The 14,258-nt window shown below is 36.3% G+C and overlaps 1 protein-coding gene across 3 annotated transcripts in view; it reads left to right on the top strand.

The window, feature by feature from the left end:
• The window catches only part of LOC118748121 (PAN2-PAN3 deadenylation complex subunit PAN3), a 52,959-nt gene extending 39,001 nt beyond the window's left edge, over positions 1–13,958 (top strand). For all 3 annotated transcript variants that reach the window (XM_036482436.1, XM_036482435.1, XM_036482437.1), the window contains 10 exons: positions 1,639–2,199; positions 2,276–2,750; positions 6,845–6,961; positions 7,051–7,171; positions 11,380–11,502; positions 11,574–11,703; positions 11,802–11,938; positions 12,000–12,191; positions 12,797–12,959; positions 13,039–13,958. In XM_036482436.1, coding sequence (XP_036338329.1) covers positions 1,639–2,199; positions 2,276–2,750; positions 6,845–6,961; positions 7,051–7,171; positions 11,380–11,502; positions 11,574–11,703; positions 11,802–11,938; positions 12,000–12,191; positions 12,797–12,959; positions 13,039–13,146 — 2,127 coding nt within the window. In that variant the 3' untranslated portion in view covers positions 13,147–13,958. The remainder of the gene's footprint in view (positions 1–1,638; positions 2,200–2,275; positions 2,751–6,844; positions 6,962–7,050; positions 7,172–11,379; positions 11,503–11,573; positions 11,704–11,801; positions 11,939–11,999; positions 12,192–12,796; positions 12,960–13,038) is intronic.
• Positions 13,959–14,258: the final 300 nt, after the last annotated feature.

Raw genomic sequence — 14,258 nt, 5'->3', positions numbered from 1 at the left:
GCTCATAACTCTGCTACATAAAAGCGGTAGCAGGTCCTCGGTGGAGAACTATCGGGGCACAGCTAAGCTTTCTGCAATTCCTAAATTATTTGAAGCAATTACAGTATTTCCCACTTAATTGTTCCCCGGTTAATTGATTTCCTCGCTTATTTGAATTACCTTATCGGTAAAAAAATATTGCATAAAAAATCCATGTAAATCTTCGCGTATAATTGAATCCGGTTAATTGGCTTCCCCGTATAATTGGTTAAAAACATGTGGCATTGAAAAGAGATATACCTTCAATTTTCCCGGAGCTTCTGTAATTGAACGAACTCCCCCCGGTTAATTGAACCAAAAATTGTCCAATTTTTGAAGTGCAATTAAGCGGGCGATACTTTATTACAAATCAGTTGACGCATTCTATCTTCTCTAACATTTCATACTGTTAATATGAGTTATGCAAAGGCAAATCAACTTCAACAAATTCACTTGAGTTCACACCCTATATCTCTAAATCGTTTAGTGAAAAGAAAAAATGTGGATGTTACATATACCGACTTCAGTAAAGCATTTGACTAAGTACATCCTGCCTTTCGTGACTCGGCGCAAAAATTGAAAATAATTGTTCCGTACGTCATGCGGACTGCGCCCCTCGTGCGGATGGGTGGCAGGAGGAGGGTGAGATTATTATTATTATTTAGTGTTCGCGTAAACAGACTAAAGTAAGATACCAGCTAACGTCAATGCAAAACTACTGTTATACCTGTTTTTGTATTAATTGGGATGAATCTGTACGATCCACAAACAGTTATATATACCGATCTGAATTTTGAGTTAGCTCACTTTAGATCGCTTCTCTTATCAAATGTTATTCGATTGAGTCCAAATTTTTACCGTAAAACTTTTAGATGAAGATGACAATTTATTTTGGGTGGCGCTATACTAAAGTTCCCTTTGAGAAAAATATTTATACAAATAAGTACGCCTCCAGTGAATACTCATGGGTATCTATGTACATACATACATATGTATCACACAAGAATTTCAAAATATCTAGTATTAATTCAAAATTCTCCATTTGACAGAAAATGCAAAAAAACTTTCTCGAGCCCATGTTAATCATTTGGAAAAAAAGATATTATGTATGTGTCTATTATGCAGCATTTGCACTTGCTTTAATCTAAATATGTACATGACCTATGATTATTTGTCGTTTATAATTCTAGAACTGATAAATTTTTCAGTAGATAATATTCACTTTTTAAAATCGTGTGCGATATGTAAGGTGGATACCCATAAAATTAAGCATTCTGAAATAAGAAAATAATAATAATTAGATTATACAAAAACACTTATGTACAAATGGAGAATTTTTCGTCCCTTTAATTTCTACGTTCCCCACATATTTAGGCAGCGCATTACAAAAACCATTATAAAAATTAAACGAAATACCGATATTTTTTAACTTGTCTTATCCTTTGCAACCTTATCCAATCAGTTTCAAAAGATCTCAAAAAAGAGTTCTAAACGTCTTCAACCGCCGCGACGCTTTGTTAGTTTTATGAGCAACACTGTATTTTTATTATTAATAATCACTACGTTTTTTTTTTTTACTAATTTTTACACGCACCCGTGTATGTACAATTCGATTGCTAGGTAACTCCGCAGTCACCCGAATTCATTCCAACTCGCATAAACGCGTCACCAAATTTCTATACACCTTATCATACGCCTATGCTGAATAATGGTCTAGGCAATGCTGGTGTCAACGTAGCAGGTGGCGTTAGGCCCTCGGCCGCTAAATCGGTAAGTGGTACTCCCTCGTCTTTGCTTGGTCTGCAGAAAGCCACTGCTGCCGCGGTAGCTCAGCAGAAGCAGCTACAACAACAGCAGCAGCAGCAGCAGCAACAACATCACCATCAACAACAACAATCACAACAACAACAGCAGCAGACGCAGTCGTCGCGCGCCCTGGTGAACGGTGTTTTACCGACGACCCAGCAGCCGACTGGCACACAAGCATACGTCAACATGACGACACCACTGAAAGTGCGCAGCAATATGCTTCGAAACGAATCACCCACTACCCATGGAGTTGGAGTTGGAGGTGGGAGTGTGGGTGGTGGTGGTGGTGGCGGTGGTGGTGAAAAGTCTCCTCCGCGCATCACACCTCGCACCTCACCCATCCCAACAACGCTACCGGCGAGCGTACATCAGGTTTGTATATTGCACTGTTAGGTAAAAGGAGAGAGAGACCTTTGTTGTATGCTCATTTGATTTGTTTTACTTGTAGGAAAATGTAGGTGGCACGATATACTTCTATCCAACTGCCAATCATACAGCCGCCGCAAATAACAGTGCCGTGGTGAGTAATGTGGCTGATCCTGTGAGCGCCCATCGTGCCGCACCGTCGGCGGTAGCGCCAATACCACCTGTGCAACCGCCATTGCTATACACGGGTCATCATGTGTATCCAGGTCCGGCTTCCAACTTGATTGCATTACAACCGAAAACACACTTGGAATCTGCCTTCTTCCTGCCTGATGAGATACGTTCAGAAATTCTTGCCCGCAATGAGATCTCGAATTTAATGCTCGACCCAGCCGAAGCGACGCAACATGCGCTTCCTCCGGAAGTGGATAACTATCACTCATTATACCCATTGGAGCCAGTACAGGCGTTGCACGGCAAACTCACAATACTTGCATCTACCTATAAGGCCACACATAGCACCACGGGCATTAAATACTGCTTGCGGAGATTACATGGTCAGTATATACATACATACATACTAGGGATCTTAGGAATTATTGCATTCGCATTATTTTTAACATTCGTATCAAATGGTGCGAATGATTCGCTAATGCGAATGTATACATGATGTTGTTGAATTGCCTCTAAGGGCCGTTTGCTTGCACCGCGTCTAGTTAACACCAACTGGAGATACATCCTTCAGTTATGTACATCGGTTGCTTTATAGATCACATGTTATATTTATGCATGATATTTAACTGGGAGTTACTCGCACATTGGAGTAAAAATATGGGTTTTTTTTTTAGCAATTTAGACAAAAATTTTAATAACGCAGTGAAAAATATTAAGAATTTTTTCCTTCTGGAATAATGCGAGTACGGTATAGATAATACAAATGCAAAAGAGTTCAAATTCTGATTTTCAAATCATTTGACTGTCAATATTCTTACACTATTTGAAGTGCCCTAAAAATCCTATTTCGGTAGAAATTTCAATCAATAATGAAATAACAGTGAGAATTATTTTTTTGTTTTAAATTACTGTTTAGCAGTGTTGCCAGCTTTCTGGCTAGATTTTTTTTTAGTCGTTTGCTATTTGCCTTATTTTCTTAAAATTCTAATATATAAGTTTCCATTTTTTATAAATTAAGCGACCCAGAATCTATTAGAAATTGCTACTAGGAGAAAATTTCCATGTCTGAATGTGTCATATAAAATTTAAAGATAATTTTTTCTAATCCAAAAAGTCTTAAAATACTGGGCCGATATCGATGATTTTTATTTTGAGCGAATATATTTTTTACAAAGAAGGCGAGTTTTCTTCCTAAAGTTATTATATTGTTATGAATGTCTTAATTTAAGTGTGAAGTCTTATTCGATATACAGGTGTCTTCCCAGAGAGCGCATATTCGAATCCGCCTTAACCCTCTACGACTGATGTGGTAATGTGATAGACACCGAAAGCTCGACATTTTTCCCGAGCTTCAATAGCATTGCTTACTAAAAACGCCTATTTTTCGAAAAATAGTTTGTTTATGTAACTATTTCATTAATAAGTATTAATAATATTGATAGAATTTCCAGTTAAAATGGAAAAAAAGTTTATTAATAAATATCTAACATACATATATGTATGTTCATATATTTTCATCTAGAAAGCTGGTGTCAGTACAATAGCGAAATTTTAGTCACGTCACTAGCAGAGGGTTAATTACAAAACAATATTGTTGCCCACACAAAAAGGTTCAAGGGAAAAAGGGATATTTTAAAGCACCATATGTGTACATATGTATATGTAGGCGGCCACTGTGGTATAGTGGTTATCATTGCGCGCTACCATTCCGCAGGGCCTGGGTTCAAGCCCGGTTCAACCCAATATCAAAAAATAAAAAAACAAAAACGGTCACCCTCGGCAAGCAATGGCAAACCGCCAAGCAAAAAACAGCGTCTCATAAAAATACAATTCGCCGGTCGGAGTCGGCGTAAAACTGTAGGTCGCCCCCTTGTGCGCACGCCACAAATCGGAGGAGAGGCTCGGCCAAATACCACAGTATATACAGTAATAAACCTTTTCGCAGTTTTTCACCAATTGGTCCCCGAGGAGTACTTTTGGGTTGTGTGCAGCGTTTTCGGTTTTCTCGCACGGGGCAACACTTACTGTGGGGAATTTCGCCTCATGATTAGACAAAGTTCTTTTCGAATTTTAACCTAATTTCCATTGATAACCATCGGTTAGTAATTCATTTAATTATTAAATAATTTCAGTTTAGCCCTTTAAACTGGGGCAACACAAAAATGTTCAAAACAAAAGCATCAAAAATGTTCTAAATTGTCAAACAAAGTATTTCTAGAAGCTCTTTCCTGTGACATCTATCGTTAATATTTCATAAAAAAAATCGTTCAATTAGACTCCTCACATAGGTGACAACCCTATTCAAAATATTTTCAAACTACTACCTTCTTAAACCTCTTTTGTATGACACCCATATAGCGATACCTTATTCGCTTACTAAATTCTTTTAATTAAAATTGATTTACATTTTTTTTAACATGTGGCAACCCTCCCATACGTAGTTAAGTTATAAAGCCTTTTCAAAACCATTTCGATTGATACCCATAATTAATAATTGATTTAACTTTTTAATAAATATGAGCTTAATTTCTTAACAGGTGGCAACTTTTTTTTTCGAAAAAGTAAAACCTTCTTGAACATCCATACCTAATGTGACCAACTATTTCATAGCTTAAAGAAGTACAGGTTAGGTTGGGTTAAGTTAACGCCGCGACCCAATTACGAAATTTCGAATGCGGCTAATTTCGATCCCTGAGAGCTCGGTGTTTGTTCAGAAGTGCGAGCCAAAATGCTTCCATATTAGCCTCGCGAAGGTTGGACAGTCTAAAAAAAGTATGGAGATGATTCCACTTCAACTTTCTCTTGACAGCTGATACAAAAGAATCAGTCGAAATTCCTAGTCTCACCGCATGAATACCAATTGCACAATGGCTTATCAGAACCTCCATCACTGTTTTAAAGTGCTCTTTAAAAACAGTTGCTGCAGCAGAGAAGCGTCTTCTTTTGCTTTTACATTTCACAAAAGGACCCGGTTTCCTTAGACTAATAGCAGTACGTGCTGCGACAATTCTGTCTGCAATATCCGCAGGCGCCGTTTGCAACAAATGTTCGTAGGTGTGGTTCCTAATGCTCCGATAATTCCTGTTTTACAAGTGAAGCCTTCCCTTGTAAGTTCCACAAGACAAAGGCTCCTTAAAACAATATAGGCTTAAATCTGGTTTCCTAGAGCTAATGGATTAATTTATGCGAGAAACCCCACCTTTTGCCGGCAGCTCTCCTAGAGCACTACAAGGCAACCGACACCTTTCCTACCCTTTCCTCAATGTTAGGCTTCAGCTAACCTTGATCCAGATCAAAAGGGTGTATAAAAGTCGGCCCTTAACCAAAAGTTCCACGTCATCTATATAGGCGAGTCACGAGGAATCGCGTTTCTTATGTACAGGTCTATCAGTCTTTCAAGCGTTTTTAGGAAAAACAAGGAGACTGATAGGCCTAATAACCTTAGGGGAAACATGAGAGCATATTCCGGCCTTCGTGATGAACGCAACACTACAAGCCTTGGGGATGTACCCGGACCTCACGCAGTTCGCATAAATAGGGTCCAACCAATTGCACGATACCTTCAGAGCCCTTTGCAGCCGCGCAAGTATGATGCCATCGGTCCCCGGCGACTTTAATGGTTTGATTGTCCAGAAGATCGGAGAAGTACAGGACCTGGGACTAGATTCTGTAACCAGTTAGCGACAATTTTCGAATCGCTATCGCACTTTTTGACGCAAATATATTTTTATCATGCGTCAAAAAGTGCGATAGTGATCCGAAAATTGTACAAAATCTCCCTCCTGAAGCAAAAAATATCGCAAAGAAGTACATTTGACTGACTGTACTTCGAAGTACGAAGTACAAGAGCGCAAAAAGAAGTACTGTATTTCCGAAAGAAGTACGGTTGGTCACATTATGTATACCAAACCGTTAAAGTTGGAAATCATGTTGAACCTATTCTACTAATCGCTTACGTTTTTGCTAAGTGTTTGACCGAGCTTTTGCTGCAATTTATTGCTGCCCTCTTAAGGGTCAATGTTTTTTAAATGAGATGCTTTGTTTATGATTTCGAGATGTTGAGCGCACTAGAGATCAAGCCTGATGAAAGGGGTTTAAGAACAACACACATTTTTCGCTTTTGCTCTCATATCGATGGCTGAGTGGAAGATCGACCTATCTCGGCAGCCAATTCGAAAACGCTCTATCTCAAAAAACTTTTCATGAACGCCCTATTTCAGAATTCGTTTCAAAAACGCCCTATCTCAGCTGCCGATTCAAAAACGCCCTATATCAGCATATTTTCAATATATTTTGAAGTGGGATAGGGCGTTTTTGAACCGAATTTTGAGATAGGATGTTTTTCAATTAAATTCTGAAGAGTTTTTTGAGATAGAGCGTTTTCGAACTGGCTGCCGAGATAGGTCGATCTTCCACTCAGCCATCGATATGTAGTTATGTGCAATGAATTTATGATTTTCGATTAAAATTTTATTAGGTTTTCGTCTCCAATCAACAAAGTGCATGGCTATCGTGGAGATGTGGAAGAAGTTACAACATTCGAATGTGGTACAACTGCGTGAAGTATTCACGACAAAAGCATTTGGTGATAATTGTACGTGGTATTGTTGAAATATGCATGGATTTTCTTTTCAAATGCGAGATAAAAATTTATGTTTTTTATTTTTTTTTTCAAATCTCCAGCGTTAGTATTAGTTTATGATTATCATCCCGGCTCACACACCTTGCTTACAAAGTACTTTACGCCCACACAGGAGCCCAATGGCTATCCCGATCCATTCCAAGGCGATGCGCGCCCATTCAGGTATGTATGTATCATTGTTAATGAAAAAGATAAATTGCGTCAGACCATTTCAATCGTTTATCTGCAATCGAGTCGAGTAGTGAAGGTTATCGAGTCAAACACACAAAAGCTTATTTGTATGGATCTCTCTGCATCTTGTAATAGGCAAAGTTTTGAAAGAGTACTTAATGGGAAAATCGGTGAAAGAGAGTATGAATCGTTGTTGTTGTATCGTGCTGGTGATGTATTTTGCAGCATCTTACCCAACCATTAAAGTATTCGTGTGTAAAAAATAGAATAGTTTTCGGAAGAAAATGATTGGCGCCTTGATCATAATAGAGGTATTTTCTATGCTTATCAGGTATGTTCTGTGTATCGCATGATTTGAAATCGGTACGATTTGCTAAATATTGATCGTTATTTCCGATGAATAGATCGAATATTGTATATAAAACCTATAACAGAAACATCAGCGATGTTATATCAGCCGTTTCAATACCAAATTCTGAGTTTTCTAATTAAATATCTATAAAAATATTTCCAAAATCGTACCGATTTCAAATCGTACGAACTTCCCTGTATATGTTAATGGAACCTAATTACATACGTATATTTACACACTAGGGTGATTTACTCGGATTTTTCAAACCGGTTTTATTCGGGTTCAAACATTTATGGGCGGTTTCGATTATCGAATAAACCGGCTTTTCATCTAAAATATTTATACAACAACATTTCAAAATTCCCTGCAAATTCAGTACATTTGTTTTTTTTTGGTTGAAAGCGCAAACATAATTTTTTTTACCAATCGTGCTCTTAAATACAATCAAGTCAAGTACCCTTCGAAAAATTTTTTTGGTAAACGTATGTTTTTCATATTGCCGCAAATCACTTAAGCAAAAATTCGGCTATGTTAGAAAATGAGAAGCTTTGTAGACTAAGTTTATTTATTTAGATATGCGTTCATTTAAAGTATCTGCATATTTACCATATGGATTTTTTTAAGTGATTTTTCTTAAAAACACATCTTCTGAGGCACTGTAGCGAAAAGCTACAACTAAGGAAAAAATCCGTTGATCCCAGAACTTTTAAATATTTATTGGATCTAATGTTTAATTTCAATAGTTTTATTCCATTTTTGGCTTTAATTTTTGACTAACTGTAAGCGTTATCTAAACGCGAAAAATGAAAGGCAAATATACAGTCTAGCCGGTTTTTTTCTGAATTTGAAAATTAAGAACTGGTTTTACCCAATTGCCTTTTTTCGAATAACTCGAAACCCGGTTTTGAGAAAATGTCGAATAATGCAACACCTTAGTATATATTACATATGTACATCCATACAACTTTTAAATTCACATTTGAATAAAAGTGGGTCATTAATTAGTCTGTTCGAATAGCAGTCCGGTTTGCAGCATTTAGTCAGAACTTACAGGAAGTCGTTCCTATCGGCATAAAACCTGTAAGTGGGAACACTTTTGAGAGAGTAACTGAGCGACTGTTCCTAGCCAGAAGTTACAGGATTTAGTCCGGACTTCTTTTTCCTGTAAGTGTCAAACGATCAGCTGATTTGCATGTCCAAACAAAAATAGAAAGCGGTGTAAGCAAAAAACCTTATATTTGTAGAAAAATGGAAGTAAAAAACGAAATATTTGAATATGTATAGATTTTAATAATTAGTTAGTGATATTTCAGCCAAATCAGAGTTGTACAAATGACATGTAAACAAACCGACTGACGTTTTTACTGGAAATAGTGCTCTTTGCGTTCCCGTGCACTTCTGCATCTCTAAAATTGTAAAATTGTAGTTTGACAGTTCCACAGGTTTTAGTCCGAAGTTCAAAGGAACAGACTAATTTCTTGTATCTTGAATAAGGCCAACAATATCACGTGAGTCAGCTGTTGTGTCAGTGTTTTCTGTGAGAGTAATTTCTTTTACGCTCTAGTTCCGAGTTTCACAATTTTTAACAAAAAATAAATTTCATTAAAACTATCTTAAATGGCTTTTATTTACGTGTCATATTTATGTATGTCTTTTATTTTAGGTGCCACTGTTGAGGAAATTTATAAAAATAGTGCCTAAGGTATGCCGCCATTTATTGTAAAATCAAGTACAAACCACGCAGCCATGCCCACACGTGTTAACTAACCTCTCTGCAAACCATGTTCCCAAAATCTTAGCGAAATAGTATCGCAAGGTGTGTGACTATTTCAGAAATGGTATTTCTTTAAGAAACGTCAAAGAAAATCATATGAAGTGGTTGACACGAACTCTTAAAGAAATTTCTGTACAGTTTCTTAAAATTCTTTAGAAATTCTTCACATGGCAGCATTATTCTCATTTCTTTACCGATTTTTTTCCCCCGAAATTTCGTAAAAGAATCGGAAGTGTGCACAGTACATATGTACATTTAATTGTAGAAAAATCGAAAAGGAAAATAATGATTTCTTTAAGATTTCTCTACTATTCAGATTACTCTGAAAGCATGTTGCGCTGCAAGGCTAACACATTTATCTATAGATAGAAATCGTTAAAGCAAATGTGAACGCACTTGATTTATGTGAAGTAATTTGAACGAAACTAAGTAATTTACGTTGATTTCAACCTGATTTACGAATGAATCGTAAACTACGATAGTGTGAGCATGATTTTATTCATAAAAAAATAAAATAGATTTAAAGAGCTTTAGTTATAAAGTGACAATTTCATATAAATTTTCGATCTATAACGCAGTTAAAGACTTCTTTTTATTTTTTATGAATTTTTGTGCGAGAAATTTGAGTTGTAATATGAGCATAGTCTAAGGAATTTTGTTGACCCAGCTGGCTTTTTTATCAATTTTTTCGCGTCCATAACATTTAGGAAAAAATTCAGTAAAATAATCTTCGAAGTATTTTTCTGCCAGTATTAATATAGCATTAGGTTTTGGGCAAAATTCGGGCCCAATCAAGGGATCGCATGCTTGCGTATGTCCATACAGCATTGGACTTATCTATAGCACCCCATTTTTCCGAGTACACAGTTTTATAGCCCATTTAATTTTAGTCTTATAATGTGCAAGTTATGGCAAATGGCTAAAAATTACCGTTGATTTTTTGAATTTTTTTTTTATCGCATTTGCTTTCATATCAAAAATCAACGGCAATTTTCATCCACTTGACCCTTGCACGTTTTCAGACTGAAAAAAAAATCCAGCACTTCTGAAAAAAAAGTTTGAAATTTACAGGTCTATTCTGCGCGGGTAATAAAAATTTCGTAACCGGTAAATAAAGTTCCCGTCAACTTTTAAACCTTTTTCGCATTCTGTGTACTCTTATGACCAGTAACTTTTTGTACCATCTCATAAGCTGGCAACAAAATATTGTCCCGTGAAATATGCAATGGCAGAATTTCCACTAATCTTCGTAGCTGAATTGCAGAATATTTTAAACTACATTACCAACCTACCTAGAATCGCGGTGAGAGGAACTGGTAACATTTTTTGGTAATAAAATTTTCCGGTTACAAAATCTTCAGTAACGTGCAGAATAGACCTGTTGGGTGATAATTTGTTGAATTTTTTTGTAGTCTTATAAAAAGTATTAAAATTGGGTTTATATGAGGTTTGTTAGAGAATGAACTGAATTTTAATTGAAAATTCTTAAAAATAAATGATTAAACAAAAGTGACAAACAATATCACAATCGTAACAATCGTGGTACAAAGCTCAATAAAAATAAAATGTTAATAAGCCACAATAACATTGACAAATACATAGTTTAGGAAGAGCCTGCCTGAAACTATACAATACAGCAAATAAGAAAATGGATGTATAGAAATGACAACAACAACAAGCACGCTGTCAAGTTTAAATAGCGGAAAATCAGCTGTACTTGATAGTAGTTGGTTGAATAAGGAAAATGAATTAGCAACAAGAGTTTACGGGGGGTGTACATAGCTCAGTGGTTAACGCTTCTGACTTTGCACATCGATTTCGCAGGTTCGATCCCTGCTGAAGTCTAGAAAAAAAGAAGTCTGATGAGGAGATGTGGTGATCTCCGAAATAGCTGCTATAACTTCTACCGCTTAGACTTTGTTGCTTTTCAAGTTTTCCTAATAAACAATCGTGGTAGAAAGCTCAATAAAAATATTAAACATAAAATATCACTTTGAAATGGGCGTGCTATAGATATGTCCAATACTGTACATATTTACATATAGGAATAACATCGATTTGCCTCTCTTGCAGCCACAAGAGCAACTTGCAACGCAACAATAACGGACCATTGCTACCCGAAGCAACTATTTGGTCAATTATCATGCAATTGACCGCTGGTTTACGTGCAATCCATCAAGCAGGACTCGCCTGCAAGTGAGTTGATGATAAGAAGTATTTTATTTTGTTTGTTTTTAATTAGAAATTGAAATTCGCAATTCCGAAAGGGTCTTGGATCCAACGAAAGTACTGGTGACCGGCAAGCGGATGCGTCTGAGTTTTTGTGGCACAAGCGACATTGCACAATTCGATCCCAATGCAGCGAATCCTCTAGCGGTGGCTAGCATGCATCAGCAAGTAAGGCAGCCATTCATTCAATGCTAAAGTGGCTTTGCGACAATACGTGTCCACCAATGACACATTATGAACTCGAATATTAAATGTTGTATTTGCAGGATGATTTGACTGCGTTGGGTCGGCTGGTATTGGCTTTAGCTTGTCGATGTTTACAATCGGTGCAGAGAGAAAATGTCCAAAGCAGCATTGAAATGGTATCACGTCACTACTCCAATGACTTGCGTAATTTCATCGTGTAAGTTACAAAGCCGACCAATTAAGCGTATTAAGTTTCTGACTTAATTACTTAACCACAGCTATCTATTTTCGACGACGCAACGACGCTCAGTAACAGATCTTATGCCAATGATTGGTGCACGTTTCTACACACAAATGGACGCATTACAAAGCCTCTGCGACATGCAGGAAGACGAATTAGCTAAAGAGATGGAGAATGGCCGCTTATATAGAATTTTGGTGAAATTAAACTGCATAAATGAAAGACCTGAGTACGTACATGAATTAACCATTAACCATTTCTTGACATTTTTTGTTATGTCGAAGTGAAACTTCTTTAGCGGCGGTAGTGAGCTAAAAAAAAATCGTCCCGAAAAACTGAACCTTGCGCTGCAACGGAAGTGCATCCCTCTCCTCTCCCTGTCTTGTCGCCTATATTAACATTGACAGTAAGTTATCGAAACGTGCTCACTCGCGGTTAAGGAGAACAATTGAGATTAGAATTAGATTAAGATTATAGTTACAATCAACATAAAGATTAGAATTGAAGTTTAGATTATATACAATTTAGGTTGATATTAGCATGAATCAAGAATAATATTACGCTTAAAATTAAGGTTAAGATTTAGATTAAGGTGAAGGGTTAAGGTTAGGATTAAATGAAGATTAGTATTATGGCTAAGGTTAGTATTAAAATAGGAATTAGATCTAAGATTTAAATTAAGGCTAGGTTTCAGTAGTTTGAAACGAAAAAGAAATAAATCGAAAGAAGTTTCACTTCGGTTATGTGGCCGTGTGTTTTTTACAAATTTACAACACTAATGGAAAGTAACAATATATAATTTCCATTTCTGATAAATTTAAATTTCTATTTTAGTTTTAATATGGATTGCACTTGGTCAGAAACTGGTGATAGATACATGCTGAAATTGTTTCGTGATTATTTGTTTCATTCCGTCACAGAAGATGGTCGTCCTTGGCTGGATCACGCACATATCGTACTCTGTTTAAATAAATTGGATGCCGGCGCATTAGAACGAGTAGTTTTTTACTTTTATGAATAATAATAATAATAATAATAATATAATAATAATTGTTATCACCATCAATTGTTTGCAGGTTCAGTTGATGTCCCGCGACGAACAATCTGTCTTGATCGTTACGTATGCCGAACTCAAGAATTGTCTTGAAAATGCATTTTCCGAGCTAATGGTAACTCCAACATAATAATTTCCATACACTGCTGGCACCTGCGCTGTCAGTGCCATCACCTAAGGCACCTCCAACAAATTCCACCATTGGCATAAATAGCAAATATACTTGTTTACATTAACAGTAACATTAAAAATTGTTGTAACTGAAAGTGCTGTTACATGTTAAAACCGCCGTCTGTTATGAGGGGAAATTAAGCACGAACGAGCATATTTGTAAACCAGAAGTAGCCACGCTTTTTATCCACAAATGAAATCCGTCGAACCATCGATCATATACATACATATGTATTTCCTCTCCCATATTCCGTACTACATATACATACATATATTTATCGATCACTGAGACATACATAATTATTAAGCTAAAAAGATTTTAATGTGGAAACATAGAAAAATATAAAACGAAAGAAATTGAAATGTAAACAAAGAGCTTTTTAAAAGTCTTTAATGAACCAGAAAACACAAGCGAATAAGAACGGGAGCAAGTCATTTTTGAAATGGTGTTTGGCGCTATCTATTGAATACTAATAAGATGTTTTGTTGTTATTGTACAAAAAGGAATGGCGGAGTATATTGTCTATTTTTACAAAAAAACAAAAAAATGAAAAGAAAATACAAAATTAAACGGGTGTTGAAGTTGAAACCAACAACAAACAAGTAAATAAAAATGGGAAGTTGGAGCGAAAACATGGGGACTAACTAGTACAGCCCAGAGCCCAGAAAAGTTAAACACAAAAAATACAAAAAGTGCGCGTATAAACTGTTAAGTGGTAGTACAAGATTGTTTGTAACGGCTAAAGCGGCGGGATGAGTAGCGCGCAACTCCAGCATCTCGCTATTCAAAAACCGACAATTTTTTGCTCATTGAACTGTTTGGCAAATTAACAGAGACTTGATATTTTCTATTAATCGTTTTTGTTCAATTCATATTAAATATAATTGTATTATTTCATTATATTGCTATACAGGCTTCTTATGAACGCGGTGTTAAATTGAGGATTCCTCCTAGCATTGATTTAAATTATGTAAATGCAATGGAACGAATTTTTACTAAGTTAAAATTTTATTTTTGGTATTGTTAAATTTTTTTTGCGATCAAATATTTATGTATTTTGCACGTTCCAT

The sequence above is a fragment of the Rhagoletis pomonella genome, unplaced genomic scaffold (assembly GCF_013731165.1).
Source record: "Rhagoletis pomonella isolate Grant_MI unplaced genomic scaffold, Rhpom_1.0 Rhpom_scaffold_00012, whole genome shotgun sequence".
NCBI lineage: Eukaryota > Metazoa > Arthropoda > Insecta > Diptera > Tephritidae > Rhagoletis > Rhagoletis pomonella.
Note: the sequence above shows the minus strand (reverse complement) of the source record. Positions and strands in the feature narration are given on the sequence as shown.